This window comes from Miniopterus schreibersii (genome assembly GCF_964146895.1).
Source record: "Miniopterus schreibersii genome assembly, chromosome: 9".
Classification (NCBI taxonomy): domain Eukaryota; kingdom Metazoa; phylum Chordata; class Mammalia; order Chiroptera; family Miniopteridae; genus Miniopterus; species Miniopterus schreibersii.
Window position 1 is genome coordinate 12,155,936 of NC_138118.1, and position 18,676 is coordinate 12,174,611.

At 46.2% G+C, this 18,676-nt stretch overlaps 1 protein-coding gene and 1 long non-coding RNA gene across 3 annotated transcripts in view; one reads left to right on the plus strand and one right to left on the minus strand.

Annotated features, from left to right (window-relative positions):
* Positions 1–18,676, plus strand: part of LOC308562170 — a 68,381-nt gene that overhangs the window by 35,910 nt on the left and 13,795 nt on the right. Inside the window, exon 3 of one of the 2 annotated variants that reach the window (XR_013999587.1) lies at positions 3,586–3,799. The exons of the other annotated variant lie outside the window; for it this stretch is intronic. This is a non-coding gene — a long non-coding RNA (uncharacterized lncRNA). Of the gene's footprint in view, positions 1–3,585; positions 3,800–18,676 lie in introns of those variants that run through there. 2 annotated transcript variants of the gene reach the window in all.
* Positions 6,293–18,363, minus strand: LOC308562168 (aldo-keto reductase family 1 member B10-like; the record flags this gene model as incomplete). Its single annotated transcript, XM_081147988.1, has 10 exons — positions 6,293–7,027; positions 8,200–8,282; positions 8,957–9,040; positions 9,578–9,659; positions 10,046–10,152; positions 10,414–10,536; positions 13,842–13,919; positions 14,911–15,036; positions 16,092–16,259; positions 18,298–18,363. The coding sequence occupies 10 exons, from the start codon at positions 18,361–18,363 to the stop codon at positions 6,985–6,987; spliced, it is 960 nt and encodes a 319-aa protein (XP_081004114.1). The 3' UTR covers positions 6,293–6,984.

An 18,676-nucleotide genomic window follows, 5' to 3' on the forward strand; every position in this document is an offset into this window, starting at 1 on the left:
GGACCTAACGGACATTTACCAGGTTAACTATACCCTGGGTGAAGTGAATACTTGAGTATTTGAGGGCTGGGGATAAGCTGACATGGATACCAGGTGACCCAAAATATCATCAGCCCCTTTATTAGAGTGGGGATGTTTAGAAACCACGGATAGATGGAGTCCTAGCCCAAGTCAGGGGGCTGGGGAATACTTAGAAACTGGAAGAACCCTCCCATTGGTTTTCCGTGGAGTGATTCTTTATAATTGGAAAGGCTAGGAGGAAACCCCCAAAAGTTCTCCCTAATCCACAACCCTGAGCAAAGATAGTAAATTGAAAAAATAGAACATCCTGCAGTGATTTTCATCACCCTCAACAACTTAAAGGAGGCAGGAGTGATGATCTCCATGTTAACCCATTCAACTGACCAGCTTGATCCTTGCTTAAATTAAATAGATCATGGATGATGACGATGGACCTTGATTATCTGGACATTCTGGTCACTGGTCCACTGTACTGATGACACCATGCCAGTTGGACCTGTTAGCAGACAGTGACTAGAGCTTTGAATGTTTAGGTAAGAGATGTATACCTTGGGTGATAGGAAATAAACCTACAAAGATTCAGGGAATGGACACATCTGTGCCATTTTTAGAGGTATAAGGGTTTAGACCAGGAGTTGGCAAACTATGGCCTATGGGCCATATCTGGCCCACTGCCTGTTTTGTTTTGTTTTGTTTTTTAAATTGTCCTGAAGCTAAGAATAGTTTTATATTTTAAAATAGCTTAAAAAAAAAACAACACCAAAAGAAGAATAATGCCTTGTCACATGTGAAAATATTTGAAATTAAAGATTATATTTATCTACAAATGAAGTTTTATTGTAACAGCCACGCTCATTCATTCTTGTATTGTCTGTGGCTGTACTCGAGTTTTAATAGCAGAACTGAGACGTTACAATGGAGCCCACCTGTGAACTCTCATCGCTTCCTACCGCTGCCCAGTGAGTCACGATGCCCTCAAAACAGCATTTTGCCACAATGAGGGGTCACCTCACACCTGTAGGAATGGCTCCATCCACAAAGCAACCAGTGACACCTGCTGGCGAGGGTGTGGAGAAAGGGCACCCAGTACCCTGCCGGTGGGAATGCAGACTGGGGCAGCCACTAAGGGAAACAGCATGGAGGTTCCTCAAAAGATTAAAAATTGACCTGCCATTTGACCCAATGATTCCACTTCTAGGAATAGATCCTAAGAAACCAGAAACACCAATTGCAAAGAACTTATGCACCCCCGTGTTCATAGCAGCGCAATTTATAATAGCTAAGATCTGGAAACAGCCCAGGTGCCCATCAGATGAGTGGATAAAAAGCTGTGGGACATTCACACCATGGAGTACTACGCAGCTGTAAAGAAGAAGGATCTCGTACCCTTTGGGACAGCATGGATGGTCTTGGAGAATATTATGCTAAGTGAAATAAGCCAGGCAAAGAAAGACATACCACATGATCTCACTTGTAGGTGGACTATAATAAACAAAATAAACTGATGAATAAAATAGATTCAGAGACATGGAACAGACTGAGGGATCTGAGAAGGAAGGCAATGATTTCTGATTTATTTATTCAGTCATTCAGTTAATAAATACTGACTTGAGTCAAGACTCCTAACCACAACACATACTGCCAAATACAGATGTGATGATGGAATACCTTTGTGGCAGATAAAGAATACTGAAGAAGTTATGCAGACTTTGTCAGAACCTTTCTCCAGCGCCAGAAAGCATATGCCAGTGTGCTCGGCTGTGAGCTCCGTGAGGTGGTAAGTGCCTCACGCTTCACGTTATTATAATTACTCCCAATATTCAAGGAGTTTTCGGAGGCTTTGTATCTAATGAAAAGGTGATGTAAGACCAGCAGACACACATATGCTCCAGCCTGCTTGATGGGTACATCTCTCAGAACAGTGATGGAAATCAGAATTTACCACATTTATCAGTTTGTTATGAATGAGATCATTATGGATCATTCCCCCCACCCCAGACCACTCCTGAGTGAATTAACAAAAATGGATTTTTAAATTTGCAACACTGTAGACTGGACCTTGTCCTCAGAATAACCTTACCTGTGTGCTGGGGGGCATCCTCTGAGTCCAGATTACACCTTCCTGTCTCTTATAGCGACCAATATAAACTTGAAGACACATCCATTTTAAATTGTATTAATTGAATTTAATTAACGACTCTAACGTTGATTTAATATTAATATTAATAGGATAATACATTAATTTACTAATAAATTATTAAACATTAATTTAAACATTATTGCTTAATTGGCAATATTTACCCAAAATAATTGGGTATAAGATAGGAATACACAGCTATAACAAGTATATGGAGGGTTTTAACCAGGAAAATATTAAGACCTGTTCAGTGTTGCACAGCATATGGAATTGAGATTTACAGGTAGAATATATAGGAAGGCATATTTTAGCATAAGAAAGGCTGCTCTAAACACATGATTTTTCTAAATATCAGTGGGAGAGATGCATTCCAGGTCACTAGAACGGGTTGGGCCAGTCTGTGATGCTAAAGATCTACCTGGACTCCAGTGCCTTCAGGCACCCCAACCTTGATAGCCTGTGGTTCTAGACTGGCTGGTAAAGGCCGAACCACTTAAGTGAGCCCTGGCATTTCTGCTGCAGCCAGAAGCACACCGTTGTTTGTTAGGCTGGGGCCACCTTGGCTGCTGGCCCGGGCTCGCCTCCTACATAGAAGCCGGGCACGACCTCGGGGAGACAAACCTGCTTGTGGGTGCTCAGAGAACTTTCAGGCCTGAGTGTGCTGCTTTTCATTCGTTAGATCCCCAAAGGTGATGTTGCGAGGCTGACACCTATGATGAAACAACTGCTTAAACTCCTTCCTTGTCCGGGTACTTGGCTTCCAGTCTATGGAGCTGAATTCAGCTACAGAACATTAGAACACAGCACTTCCAGCACGAGTTTCTGCTATAGAGTGTCACCTTTGTGTTTAGAAATAAATCGAGCAAAGTTGAAAGAAGCAGCACCCATAAAGTGCTGAAATCAGAGAAAAAAGGAGCCGAGAGATTTACTCTCCGGAGATCATTGTTTTCCTCTGAAAGCTTGGGCAGAAAGGAAGGAAATGGGCTCAGGAGTCCTAGCGCCCTTAGGACCAGCTCCACATGGTGGCAGGAGGCGGGCAGTGCGGGGCCCAGTGCGGGGCTCAGGAGGAGGCTCTTCTGGATCTACAGGATCCAAGAGGCAGGGGAAAAGGGAACTGCTTTGGAGGATCTGGCAGTGCTAATACTTTAGGAAGAGTTGTGGTTTCCAGCGTCACTGATTTACTAGCCTACTTCTGTGTCTGGACTTTCAAGAAAATAACTTGGTGTTGGATTTATTTGGAAGAATATATGTGGGTGATGTGCGTGTTGCTTTATTACAATAACTAAAACCAAGAAAAGAGGTTGTTAAGAGAAAGAGTGAGCTGGGGCTTGCGGATATTTTTGATTTCCAGAAGCCTGCCCCCTCTGAGACTCCACAGCCTTTGCCTTGGTGGGAAGTGACATAGTGTGTCTTGCTTGTGCTGACAGAAGCCAAAGCCCCAAATCCAGAGACAGGCTGAGAAAGACACATGTGAACTCATGGTGTGGCGGACTCGGCCAACAACGTCACAACTGTTAAGGTTGAATTTGGGTGTGGACATGCAATGTACAGAGAGCCAGCGTGCAGAAGGCAACAGGGCTGCCAAGAAGTGCAGCCTCACAACCTGCTCTTTCCAGCGATGTCCAGAGACTGACATGTGTAATGTTACCAAGATAATAAAGAGGAAAAGAAAAAAAGTATGGATAATTTTTAAATTTTTTTTTACAGAAACCAAAATGTAGTCCCTGTGTATTTACTGAGTGCTGATTTCTAAGAGAAATACATAAAAATCAGTAAATATTAGTTGCTTTTAAAATGTTTTTTTAAAACTGTTCTAAACCTTGCTTTTTGCTATATAAAAGAAGGCCACTGCACCCTGGCTGGGTGGCTCAGTTGTTTGGAGTGTCCTCTGTACCCCAAAAAGTTTGCGGGTTTGATCCTGGATTAGGGAACATGCGCGTGGCAGCTAATCAGTTTCTCACATCGATGTGTCTCTCTTCCTCTCCTCCCCACCCCCTTCCTGGCTCTCTAAAAATCAATAAAAGCATATCCTCAAGTGAGGATTTAAAAAAATAATTTATAATATAGAATGGCTCAAAACAACACCCATTTATGATCTCACAGTTCTGTGAGTCAGAAGTCTAGGTGGGTTCAACTGGGTTCTCGGTTCGGATCTCCCGTGGCTGCAATCAAGGTATCGGCCAGGCTGGACTCGAATCTGGAGGCTCTGGGGCCTTCTCATAAGGGCACTAACCTCACTCATGAGGGTTCCCCCCTCATGACCCAATTACTTCCCAAAGGTTCTACTTCTAATACCGTCACATAGGGTGTTAGGATTTCAACAGGTGAGTTTGAGGGGGGACACAAACAGTCCATAACAGTAGCTAAGAAGCATTTTGTGAAGAGGTGCTTTGAGGTTAGGTAAATATCCTATACGTCATCAGATGTTTACCCACTCACCCATTTAAGTACCCATTGATGTTTTATATCTTTTCATTGTTGTAGGCTCTTACAGTGAGAAATTTGATTCTGTGGGTGGCTACATAATTTGCAGAACCCAGTGAAAAATGAAAATGCTGGGGCCCTTGTCCCAAAAGCAGGATGGGGACAGGCTGAACTGGACTAAACTTTGCACAAAACTTTTGGACATTGACCTTTGTACTGGGCTTGATGAAGACAAAGTTGGACTTTTTCCACAGCGGGTAGTTGCTGAACCTGGACCAGCCCTTTGTGTTTACTTCAACTTCGATAAACCTTCCCACTCCTCCCATACGTGTATCTCTTGGGATGTTACCTTGTGACTCAGTAAAAGGACCCCATTTCCACCGGCAACAATTACATAAAAGAACATTTTCTCACAGCATTTTAAAAGCACACAAAACAATCCCACAGATTTTTTTTTTTATGAATGTGTAAATAAATAGGAAAAATATTAAAAAGTGTATCAGTCAAGGTCCAGCCGGAGAACAGAAACCCTCTAATATTTGTGAACATTGGATATATAATTCAAAAACTTGGTTACACGAGTGGAAGAGCTGGAATACCAAACAGGAGAAGAGAAAGTGAGGCCACTCAGAGCAGGAAGAGACTACCAGTCCTAGGGAAGGAAGTGATGTCTCCTGATCCCAGAAGCCGTGTCATCTGGTGGGAGACAGAATCGAGGACCAGGCTGCCTAGCAGGAGCTGGGACCAGAGAGGAAATGGACTTCTTTTGGAGATGCCACTCAAGGTAGAAAGAGAGAAAGAATACGTGGTTTCTCCCTTCCTCCTGCCCTCTAATCATCACCTAACAGGGTCTCCCATTGACCATGTGCCTGGGAAGCCCGGGAAATATAGTTCGTAGACCCCCACCATGTAGGACAGGGGAAGGCAAGGGCAGGAGGCAAGTAGGCAAGCGACCAGCAGAGGAAGGAATTGGGGCCTCACCAACTTAAGGACAGGCATTACCTCTGGGAAGGGAGTCAGTAGAATGGGGGTGGGGAGGGGTACAGAGCAGTCCTCAACTACATCAGTAACAATTTATTTCATTAATAATTTTTTTTAAATGTTTGAAGCCAATATGGCAAAATATAACCATTTGTTAAATTTGTAAGGTAGGTGGTCAGATGTTCATCATATTATTCTCTGTGCATTTCTATGTAGTTGGAATATTTCATAAGAAGAAATGATCATAGAAAAAATGTTTTGGATTAATGGCAATAGTAAGCGTTTTCCTTGTTCAGACAGGCCACTTTTTCCCACCCCACCCCCAGGAATATGCCGCCCCCCTCCTTCAATGAAAGGTGGCGCTTTTGTAGATCTTACAGGCTCTGCCACCACTGGAGCTGACCTTGTCAACATGTCAAAGGCAAGGTGAGAAAGTGGGAGGGGAAAGGCTAGAGAAGGGCAAGGAGGGGAGGTGGGGAAGACTTGGGAGGGACAAGTCACAAAGAGCTCTCCCGGAGCCCACCTGCCTCTAAAACTCGGTTCAGCCGCTTACAACCTGGGTAGCCTTGAGCAAGTTCCTTGACTTCGCCATTCCTGCATTTTCTCTTCTGCAAGATGTGGATAAGAGTACCTACTTCCAAGAGGTGCTAGCAGGACAGACTGAGAAAGCACAAACAAAAAGTACCCTGAATATTGTCGGCGCGTAGTAAGTTCTCAACACTTTCTTTTGAGAGTTTAATTTTAATTTTCCAGTTACAGTTTACTTCCAGTCTTATTTTGTATTAGTTTCAGGTATACAGCAGAGTGGTTAGACAATCACATACTTTACATAGTGCGCCCCCCCCCCCAATATTTCTAGTACCCACCTGGCACCAACCATACACAGTTATCACAATATTATTGACTATATTCCTTATGCTGTGCTTTCCATCCCCATGACTCTTTGGTGACTACCAATTTGTACTTCTTAATCCCTTCACCTCTTTCTCCCAGTTCCCCAGGCCCCCTCCTCACTGGCAACCACCAGTCTGCTCTCTGTGTCTATGTAAACTCTCAGTGCTTGTTGGTTATTATTAATATTCTTTATAATTTTAATCTTCATATCCTCAGTGTAAGCAGAGGTGCCCCAGGATCAGATCAAGTAAGTGAAAAAACCAAACACCAAAGGGTCTCAGGTTAGATTCCCAAGCACAGTAAGTGTAATGTGCTTGTGTCTGGGTCATATCTCCTCGTGATAATCTGCTCCGGGTAGACTGTGTGTCTCTACATACAAGGCTGCCTAGATTCCAGCCTGCAGGAGGGCCAGGTTCAGTATGATTTCAGATAAGCTTGGCTAAAGTAGATAAAGTAAAGCGAAGAGAGAGGGTTTAGTAAAGTGAAGAGAGAGACTCTGCAGGGTCAGCTCATCAGGAGATTCAGCTTCAGTATTCTGCATGGAAGGGATAGTCCGCCAAGTGAGAGAAGCTGTGGTGACAACAACCATAAAGAAGACTGTTAATATTAAAGTCATTCAAAAGGCATTCTCCTCTGGCCTGTCCTATGGCCTCTGTGCCCTCTCAGCCTCCCCCCCCCCCCCAAGATTCTGTAAGAACCGAAGAGGAGGCCCCACCTTGGCCTTCCTCCAGACGTCCACGTGGCTCACCCTCACTTCCTCCAGGTTTCTGTTCAGCTGGCGCCTTATCAGCAAAGTGTCCCCTGACCCACCATATTTAAAGTATCAACCCCACCGCCACTCACCACCTCCTATACCCTTTATCCTACTAAATTTTTCTATGTAGCATGTATTACTATCTAACATAGATATTTTGAGTTTATTTCTGTATGCCCTCAATAGAAAATATAAAATTTAGAATAGAATAGAGAATTAGACAATGCCTTCCTACAGTTTGCTTTCTTTGTCAGTTGTAGGATCTATTCTTTTTTTTAATTGAATTTATTGGGGTACAACTCAATCAAACATCCTCTGCACACTGCATCGTGCGCGCATCGCTCCAAGCAGTCTCTTTCAGTCTCCGTTTTCTCCATCTTTGCTCACCTCCACCTATCCCCACCCCCCTTTCCTTCCAGGTATCATCACATTGTTGTCTGTGTTTATGTGTTATGTGTGTGTGTGTGTTTGCTTAATTCCTTCACCTTCTCTCATGCAGTCCCCCATCTCCCCTCCCCTCTGACAGCTGTCAGCCTGTTCCACACATCCAGGCCTCCGTTTCCAGTTGTAGGATTCATTCTTAATCGACATGCTTATTTTGAGTTTACTTCTGAGCTTCCTTACTAGGATGTGAGCCTGTGAAGGCAGGAATTTTGGCCAGTGTGCTATCTCAAGCACCTAGAAAGTGCCTGGCACATAGTAGATGCTCAATAAATATTTCCTGAGTGAATAATAAACAAATGCTTCTGCCTTCTACCTGGTTACATGTCCCCTCTTAAAATTCTAGCTCTACACCCAGAAGTTCAGACAATAAGTATCTGCTAGGGATATGTCCTTCCAGGTGCTCCAATTTTAATTTTCAAAACTACCAGAAAATAGTATGTGAAGATAAAAGTAGTCCCAGTTCCTTCCAATCCTTCCAGCAAACACTCTATCAGTTTAGAAAAACTCCTGATGATCCTCCTTAACTTAGCACAGTGCCACTTACTTGACCTCAGGGAAGACCCTCCAGTTTCTGTTTAAGCTGAGAATGGTCGCCATCTCCTCTTCACTCAATTTAAAGTCAAAGACCTGGAAAAGTGAGAATTCCAAATCATCAATGGCAAGCTAATTCCTGGTCTCATTTGAGGCCTCCAGCCATTGTCGCCAGGAGCAAACTCACATTCAAAGCACTAACTGGCCACAGCAGTTGCTCCCATTGTATCCACGGGATATGAATTTGACTCTGAATTAGATCCTATACAAAGACTGCAGCATTGGCAGGGTTTAGTGTTCCCCAGGGAGAGTGACCGTGCTTATCGGCACTAAACTGCAGGCATGCACCATGTCTGTGCTCCCTGGTGGACAAATGGGCTCTCCCAGGACAGCTCTTCAGGTATAGTCCACACCTGCCTGCTGCTGGGAGGCAGGGTGTTTAGGCCAGGACACTGCTCTTCTGCGTGGCCCAGAATCTAACTGCTTAGGGGCAGCCACGGGCCTTCTCAGTGGTGAGAGGCACTGACTGCTGTGCTCAGATCTCACAGGACTTTACTGCTGCCCCCCACCCCCCCTCCCAGCACATCCTTGGCCCACAGATCATTCTCTCAGCGCCGCTGAGGAAAGCTGCTGGCCTGAGAGAGAACAGGGTGGTGGGAAGGGGGTGAGGCCCACAGGCGATCCAGGGATGGAATGAGAAACCCATGAGAGAATCTCTCCTCTCTCTTCCTCCCCTGAGAAAAACCAGGGCCACCCAGCCAGGATCCGACCTGAAAGTTCTGAATGATGTGTGCTGGTGTCATGGACTTGGGGATCACGACCACATCCCTCTGGACCTGGAACCGGATCAGCACCTGGGCAGAAAGGGACACCGTGTTTCCACTTATCTCCAAGGACCCCTCCTCTACTAAAATATCTGCCGCTCACTGTGCCTTCAGTTACAGCAGCTAATAGTGACCGAGCACTTAGTAACAATCAGACATTTCCAGTCCTCTGCTCCATTATCTCCTGTAATCCGCACAACAACACTATGCTTCCCTTTCAAAAAATAAAAAGAAAAGAAAAGAAAGAATGGAGGGAGGGAGGAAGGAAGGGAGGGAGGGAGGGAGGAGCTTGGGACAGTGTTTGGGGTCATAAAGCTGCTGAGTGGTGGAACTGAGCCAGTTCTGAAAGCCCTGATCTCAGCGCTAAGCTCCAGGGCTTCACTGGAGCTGTTAGATGGATGCTGTCCTCATTTCATTGATGACCACAGTATTTCCTGGGGTCCAAAGACACTTCCAAGGAAAAGCCTTCATGGGCTTCCTCTCCTGTTTACTTCTTAAGGGAGTTAAATGAAGACAACATCAGGAATAAAACACAAGAATGGTTTCCTGGGCAAACACACACTGTACCTGGGCTGTGGTTTTTTTGTGCTTTGCGGCAATCTCCTTAATCTTGGGATCCTCCAGTGGGAAGGGGTCTTCTGGCTTAGCCCTAGAGGCAGAAGGCAGGCAGGCGTGAGTAATCACCATTTTACCATACACAGATGAATATTACTCCAATGAGGGTCCCAATGCTGCTCATCAGTCTTCTCCATGTGGGAGACGAGGCAGGAGAACTTGAAAGCTTGGTGTCTTGCCCACAGGCTCTAGGGGCTCTGAACCTCAGCATTTTGCAAAGCCCAGTGCTAGTGGCTGAACAGGAGTATTCCCCGAGTGTCAGCATGCTGCTGTTTTTCAAAGTTCCCTTTTTCCCCCCACCAGGCACAGTGCCTTGGACACATTTTTCTTTCCTGTGGTTTATAGTCTTAGGCCAACATTAACCAATTATAAAATAATTATTGTAGGGTATCCAGAGGAAAAATCTTTCAGATGCCTCACCAAAATCTACCCGGAGAGCCCAGAGGGCTGTATGCTGTGACAGTGATGCCCCTGGAGTGGCAATACTGGATCAATTTCTCCTGTGTGAGGTATGGGTGGCACTCAATCTGCAAAAGCAAACAATCCCATCACTCAGAAAGCTGGCCTGCCCTTTAAGCTGTTCATAGGATGTTCTACACACACAAAGAACAAAGGCTAAACAAAGGCTAACACTGCCCACTGCTGGACTGGCTGACCCAGGCAGCAAGAGCTGTCTCGCACCTCCCCAAAGTGTCCTGATCACTGAGCCCTGAGATGAGACTCAATACATCACACTAAGGTTTAAGAAGTAACAGGGCAGGATCATTACCATTTACTAAGCAGCTTACCTGGTTAGTCACTGGTTTGTATTTCAGTCCAGGTTTGTTCAAGAGCCTTTCAATCTGGAAGTGGTTGAAGTTGGAGATCCCAATGGCTTTCACCAGCCCCTCGTCCACCAGCTCTTCCATGGCCTGTCATAGAAAGGAAGAGCTCTGGGCAGTCCTAGAGGGACTCCAGGGACCTTATCTTGGCTTGGCTTAGTCCTCTCTGGGACAGGGGAAGCTGGTAAAATATCCACCATAGTAGGGTTAACGGAAGCATTAAAAGGAAATTTCTGCCGACTGGTGTGGCTCAGCGGTTGAGCATTGACCTATGAACCAGGAGATCACAGTTCGATTCCTGGTCAGGGCACATGCCCCAATTATGGGCTCGATTCCCAGTAGGGGGCTTGCAAGAGGCAGCCGATCAATGACTCTCTCGTTATTGATGTTTCTAGCTCTCTCTCCCCCTCTCCCTTCCTCTCTCTGAAATCAACAAAAGAAAAAAGGAAAAGGAAATTTCAGTCCAGCCTGTGAGAGCACATCAAGGCTCGATTCCAGCCTTCCGGCCCTTCTTCACACCCGATGAAATCCTAGGAGTAAGGGATGAAGGTTTTATATGTTTGCCATCCTCCTGTCACCCACACCTGGTGGCCTGGGCTAGCCCTGGGAGAGGCTGTAGCACGTGGAGAAGCATCGCTCTCTGGGTTCTGGGTCAACCTCTTCCACACCAACCACGGTTTGGTCTCCCATATCGGGGCCACTGGGGAAGGTCATGCAGACTGTGCCCAGGCAAGAAGCTGAGTGGGGCCATAATCTGGCCACCATCCACTTATCAAGCCATGTCCCTGATGTAGAAATTCCATGGACCCCCAAAGAAAGATATCTTTTTTATACCATTTAACCCATAAGGGACACTTTTCTGAATTTGCCCAAAGATACGTATGTTTTACCAGCAACCCCAAATTCAACATGTATCTATTACTGATTTATTACAAGTCCAGATGCTGTCCAGGAGTTGTCAGGATTTAGAAATATGCAATGTGCTTCCTTCTTCCAAGAATCATACAGTCCAATTAAAGGGCTAGGGTTCCCTCCTAGGGAGCAAGGAGCCACAACACAGAGGCACAGCGCTGAGAATCGGGGGTCAGAGAAGGAAGGGCCACAGTGTCAGGGGAGACTTTGTGGGTGGAGGCTAAACTGGGACTCAAAAAATAGCTTGGAGGAAAGAGTAAAAGAAGAGCAGTGGCGAGGAAAGCAGGAGCACCGGCTTCAAGGTGGGGACAAGCGTGAGGTGCTCGGGAGCACTTTGTCCTGTGGGCCTCAAACTCGGCTGTAATTCAGAATCGCCTGACAGCTTTCAAGTAGAGGGTGTCCAAAAAAATGTATGCACACCTTTTTCTGATAGCTCAATTGATGTTTCTTTCTATTCAGATTTAACCCACTGTAATTAATAGTTATTCAAAGTGTGTATACATTTTTTGGGGACACCCTATAAACTAATGCCCAGATTCCACCCCCAGGGTTTCTTACTGAATTGGATTGGAATACAGCTCAGGTATGGAGATTTTTAAAACTTTTTGTCACTAGCAAAGGGAAAGTAATATCTTTTCTTGGAGATTCAGGTTAATAAATTAATTTTCAGTAAATGTATCAAACAAGTAATTGGATAATGACTTGTGTGATCACTAAGGTAAAAAAGAATACGTGAATCGTTGAAAAAGCATTTTTCAGCTTGAACTTGAACCGCCTCTGGCACGCGGGCTCCACCAGCTCATGCCACGTCCAGCAGGGGTGTTGTGCCGCATACCCCTTGGGTTCATTCACTATATGATCAAGGTGGTAGAACGCACGAGTTGATGCCTTCAGAGGATTTGCCCAAAGGTATTTTGTTTACTTCTATGTATAGTCTCTGGTTCATGAGACGTGGTGTTACTTAGTGTGGATCTTGGTTACAGAAATCATGGCTGTTTTATTTTTGCTGATTTTGACTCGCAGAGCCTTGTTGCGAACGATATACCCTTGCCTGCGAAGTCCAATGGTAATACTGAAGCTCTTTAGCATGGCTGGTAGTTTTTCTGGTTGGGTTTTTGTTTTTTTGTTTACGTGCAACCCAGAGAGCTTCATGGCAGCCTTAAAAGCTCACCCACAGAAAACAGAGTTTCCTCCATACTTTGCTGTAATGACCTTTCTGGTGCTAGAAGGAAAATTTAATGATCTATTTGCCGAAGGTAATTCCCTTCAACTACATTTACAAATTGTTAACCTTGCCATTATTTGATGACTAGTTTTCTGCTTTTATTACCCTTTCCCAGTTATCAAATCAATTTTGCTTTCTACATTTTCTTACTGCCAGTTATTAAAGTTCAAAGCAGCAAGAGCACTTCGCTTACAGATAAATACTTTGCAACAAACAATCCACTGAAAAGCTCCACTTAATTTAATTATATCAAGTTTAAGCTCTTCAGAAAGGTTAGGCTTAACACTTAATACACTTTTAAGCTGTAAAACACAATACAAATGTAGAGCTACATGTGCCCCCCCACACCAAACGCTGACAAAATAACACAAGTAATTCTGGTGGCGTTTGTCACTATTGATTGGCAATTCATTCATTTGCATTGTTCTTTACCAGCATTTGCAGAAGGATATGATTATTTCAGAAAAAAAGATGATCAGAGAAAGACTTACGTTCTTTAATTCAATTTTGAATTCTAATTATTTGGGACAGGTCATTATGTTTGACCTGAGAAGTGGGGTACTCGTATCCCCCGATGTTCGAACATGTATAGTCACTATGTGCCAAGCTCCATGTTCAGGTCTTTGGTGGGTGGATATTTGGACCGATCGACCAGGGTCCAATCCCAGCTCTGCCACCCACTTGCTAGAGGACTTGACAAAGTCACCAACCTCTCCAGGTCTCAGTTTCCACATTTGCAAATGGGGATGATCGTAGTCCCTGCCTCGTAACCTCTGTGACTCAAGTTCCTGGTGCTCAACAGACTTTAGCTATTTTAATCTTTAAATTACCCCATCCTAAAAGATATATGTATTAGCATGTATTACAAGAGGTTTTTTTAAGGGGGAGAAACTGAGGTTTAAAGGAGTTAAACAACTTATGCTAGGTTATTCAGCTGACACGTGCAAACCCAGGGCAAAACCTCTGCTCCAAACCCTTCCTCCTGGTTTGGGAGCATCATGTGTACCCTTCAAGTCGAGGTACATTATATTTCCAGTCTCCTTTGAGGACTCAGTCTTAGCCTTTGAAAATAGAAATGGGGTCATGTGGACCCAGAGCCAAAGGCAATTAGTAAGGAGTTCAAAGAATGGGGAAATGGCAATGATAAAAGTAAACAGCACCAAATCCATGTGCCCTTTCACACCAGTGCAGACAGGCCCTTGTGGATGACAGAAGGGAAGGGTCACTCCCAGCACACGGAGAAGAAGATGGAACCTACCTCCCAGGCATCCAAGAATGTAAATTTACTGGAGAGGATACCGCCTTTCTCAGCACTGAGGAGAGAGTCCTGCCCAGTCTGTAAATACAGAGCGAAGAGCTTAATGCAATGTGCACCTGAGCACTTGGTTTGTTAAATGAGGTTTCAGGATCCTAACTCGAGCTAAACACTCACACCTCCACACTAGTTTTTCGAGCTCCAGAGTACACACTTCAAGAACATGAGCTTCAATAAAATCTCTAAATACTGTAGCATAAATACCATATATAAATACTGTAGCATAAAATACAAATTCTTATATTTTAGAAGCTGCTGGAATGAGTTTTAAATCTATTTTGAGCACATTCCAAAAGCTGCTATTATCACCATGCGCATTAATTTCATATACCCAGACCTCATAGACACTTGGGCACACACTTCAATTTCAAAATCAACTGACAAGGATTAGCTCCCAAAGAAGTGGTGTCCTCGGGAAGATATTGGCCAGATTCTATCCTGCAGCCTTAAGAAGCCTGGAGTTAGGGATGGTGCACTATCGTCACCGTGGCTGGTCATGAGGTGAGAGAGCTGGGAATTCATGTCCCTCCTCTCTGTCAGGGCCAGGCAGGCGCAGAGCCCCAGGCCATGAGGGCCATTTCTTCAGGGAGGACTGGCTACCTTCCAGGGTGACCACACCTGGGCTCTTCTCCAGGGTGGCACTCCCAGGGTGTGCTCTGGTTAACCAGAGGGTTGAGCCCTGAAATACCATCATGGAAGAGCTCCCTGGGAAGGGAACTATTGGTGTGGATTCAGGGCTAAGGAGATGGAGCAGCTGCAGCTTGCCTGGGCTGCCAGAAAGCAGGACTCTCTCAGACTGAGATAATCCCTAGGCCCATGGTCGTCTCATCTGCCACATGTGGACACAGCCTTTCTTCCAAGCCGGTGTCTGTCTGTCCATCATTTCCTCCCAAAAACCTGCTGATCAAGTCATGAAGTGCAAGGCCTCTTGTTTCACCTGCCTGCTCCCTCTCCCAGCCCCCAGCCCTGGCACCTGCTTGGGAACTGGAGATGGGAACGGAGTAGCTCAGACCTGTAATTCCTGTAACCCCTGTGGCCAGTGGATAAGGTAGAGGTCCAGGTAGTCCAGCTGCAGGTCCCTGAGGGTCTTCTGACAGGCTTTCTTCGCTAGGGTTCTCCCAAAGAAGGTGGACCACAGCTGCAGAGAGAGACAGTGAGAGGTCAGTACCGGGGAAAGAAAGGGCCATGTCGACCCGTCCCTGTTTTTGACATACACCCTGCTCTAACCAGGGTCTTTAGAGCAGAGCTGGTAAAGACACACACTCCAGGCTTGCAAGATCTCCAGGCTGCTCGGCAAGTCAATGACATTTCTTAAGCGTTGAGGACAAGTTATTTTTTTCAACTCTCCTGGCATCTATGGGTCTCTTCTATTGTCCAGCACTGATTTGGTATTTATTTACATGTGTTTTTCTCTTCCTCGGCTATAGGCTTTCTGAGGCAGAAATTGTGTCTAGCTTTTAAATTTCAAGCATTTTTAAGCCTTTGGGAGCACGTGGTCCTCTCTCTCTGCATTTCCATGTCTCTAGGCCCATGGGCCCGCAGTGTTGACCCTACAAGAAGTTTATCTAGACTCAACCACGGCATAGAGTGGGATCTATTTGTCCCACCAGATGCATGCACTTTCCAAGCACTTATAACTAGTGTTTTTCTTTAGCAAGTTGGATATAATACAGATCCAGTGATTCTCAACTTTCTCTCACCCAATACCCTGCCCTTTTTAAAAAAATAACATTTTATAACTCACCTTTTACTATACTGAATGAAAATGAAATTTATATGTGACAATAATAAGCAGTCTGACCATTTCCCCAAATACCTCCTGGCTGAGGTCCTCTGGGCCACAGCCATTGAGACCACAGTGCTTAAAGGCGGGGCTTCAGGATCAATCCCTTCACCTTTGACTATCACTGGGCAGATGGACCCCTTTGGCAGCCCGTGGCTCTGTGGAGCCCTCCCGACTACAGAAAATTGCCTCGATTGGGCAGGGCAGCCGCAGTATCGCCCCACACCATCGCTGGCCTGTAGCGCAGATATGTGGCTATCCAGGGACGTCACAGAGGCAGCGATGAAGGGGGGGGGGGGGGTGATGTTAGCACTCAAAGGCAGGGCTGGCAGAATCCTGGGTGCTGCCCAAATCCAAGGACTCACACCTGCCCTGGAGTGCAGTCCTCCCAGCCAGGGGCCCTCGTGTACCTTGCTAACGATGAAGAGGTCCTCCCGCTTCACCACCTTCTCCTGGATCTTCTCCTGGACAGCTTCCCTGATCTCCTTCTCATTGCAGTAGCGAGGGGCACAGTCGATGTGACGATATCCTGCGCCAATGGCCACCTGCACAGCCTCTTTCACTTTGTCTGGGGGGCACTGAAAGGGAAAGGAATGAATACCACAATATATTCTCAGCCCAGCCCCCCTCCAGTGGGCTCTCCTACACCGCCTGGCTTCTCCAAACCAAGGCTTCATGGGGCCCACCTTCTAGGGGACACCTGGGAAAAACAATACGCTTTGGAAAACTTCCCAGAGGGGAAGGAGGAAAAGTGAATCCGCGTTATGATTATGGCCTCCTGGCCTAACCCAGCTAAAAGCCCGTTTCCCTCCGGTCCAGGTTAACCCTCCAGCCCTGAACTGTCTCCGGGTGTGAGGAGAGAGCTGGCTCCTACTGCAGTGCTTTCCAGTGACCAGGCTGGAAGCTGGACTCTGAAAGAACCCACAGGGATTTTCATATGGAAAAAATGGTCACTGAACATAAATCCAGGCTCGTCGCACACTAGGTGTGTGAGCCGAGCAGATGACTAAATTTATCTAAACCTTGTCTGCAAAACAAGGGGAATAATACTAGTTCCCACCTCAGGGGGTCATTGAGTGAATTGCCACAAAGAATGTAAGGTTCTCAGTGCAACACCTGGCACCCGGGGGTGAGCACATCTGGAAGCAGTTACATGTCACATCTGCATCCAGGTCAAAGCTCTGATTGGAAGCAGAAGAGCCTCGTTCCAGCAAGAGAAGTTGGGACTGAGTTAAGCTGGAGCGGAACTGCTCGCTCAGATTGACCGAGACTGCTTCCTGGGAGGGCCCGGGCCCTGGGACTAAGCCAGGTCCTACCCTCTCACCCAGGAGAGGAGACGGGAAAGAGCGGTTGCAAAGAAGGGCAGGGCCAGAGGAGAGAGAGCCAGCAGAGGGGTGAGAGAGAAGGAATCCAAGGCCTGCCCCTGGAACTGGTTAGGGTGGTACTCTCAGTGCTGCCGGGACCCCGAGAAGAAAGATTCCTTTGATGTAAACCCTGAGAAGAAATTTATCTGCTGAGGTGGACTCCCCATGCTGAACTGAGGGCCCAGATCTTAGAAATAATAAGAGTCTGGGACCATTTGCTGACAGGGGATCCTCTATACTCTGTATGCAGGGAAGAACCTCAGACTGAATTCTTCTGAGATCTACCCAAGCAATCAGAACTGCACAATTTCTATACCTCATTCACACGAAATGGACCTAACTGGGAACCTTCGGGGAACTTTCCCTGTAAAAAGCAGCCTCCCCGTAGCCTCAGGAGAACACAGGTGAGGTTGTTTCCTGAATCTGTATCCCGGGCTACAGTTCCTTTTTGCTCAAATAAATGATTTTTAGTCTTTATTTCAGCCTAAAATTAATTTTGCATTACACTGGAAATGTGAAAGAAGGCCCATAGAAAGTGATAGGGAAACATTTCAAACTTATCCTAAGAGAGGTTCAGGAATCTGCCTTGCTGAAGTCTGTGTAGCGTCTTTCTGGGTTTTCCCAGCTCATGTTAACGCCTCAGGAACCAGCCTGCGCTGGGACCCTTCTCCCTGTGGTCACAGCTCCTCTCAGACTCTAAGGTGCTCTCCCTGTGGTCACAGCTCCTCTCAGACTCTAAGGTGCACCGCGATCACCTGGGGATCTTGCTGGGGTGCTGATTCCAGCTTGGGCCTGAGGTGAGGCCTGAGCTTCCTTCCACATCTCTAACAGCCCCCAGGCCACACTGAGGCGGCCATACACTAGGCAGCAAGGAGTTCCTGGGCCTCTGAGCCCTGGCACCCCCTCCCCTCAAACTCACGCCCCTTTCAGTGCCCTAGAGCCAGGGAGAGGCCAGAGGGAAAGGCTGCTAAGAGAGAAACTGCCCTGGAAAACAACTGTTGTTTTTGAAAGCCCAACAACTGCTTGAAACTTGGTACTTGCTAACGGAGCTCTCACTATTACCAGAAAAGGCCATGCTTGGAACTTTCCACCTCGAATCAGCCCCGAGAAAGGAAAGCAACCTCGGTCCTGGTGCAGGGCCCAACTCGCATCTCCCCACATCCCTGACTCTGGGCTTTCCCTACTCACAGGAGAAAATGCCCAGAGCCCCTCCAGGGAAGCATGCGTCCAAATATCTGCATATGTCATTTACCTGCCAGGTGCCCAGGCCCACAATGGGCATCTTGGCTTTGGTGCTGAGCCTCACGCAGGTGGCCATGGTGGGTGCCGAAATCGTTCTGAGCGCACAGATGGGTGGCGTGCCAGGTAAAGGCCTGGGTAAGGGAGGAGCCGGAGGCTGGTGGCCGGCACCCACTGCCTGCCTTGAACAAAAAGGACATCCAGCCCTTTGCAAGATTAAGCAATACTAATGAACTGGCAACACCACAAAGCGGTGCAAAGTTTTCCCAGTGACAAAGCGTATACATTAGTTATGAGAGTGACACTTAAGGGGTTTTATCAATTTTTATTTTCTTTTGCTAGTTTAATAAATGGAAAACAAAAAAGCATGTATTTTAACTTATTCTTATCTG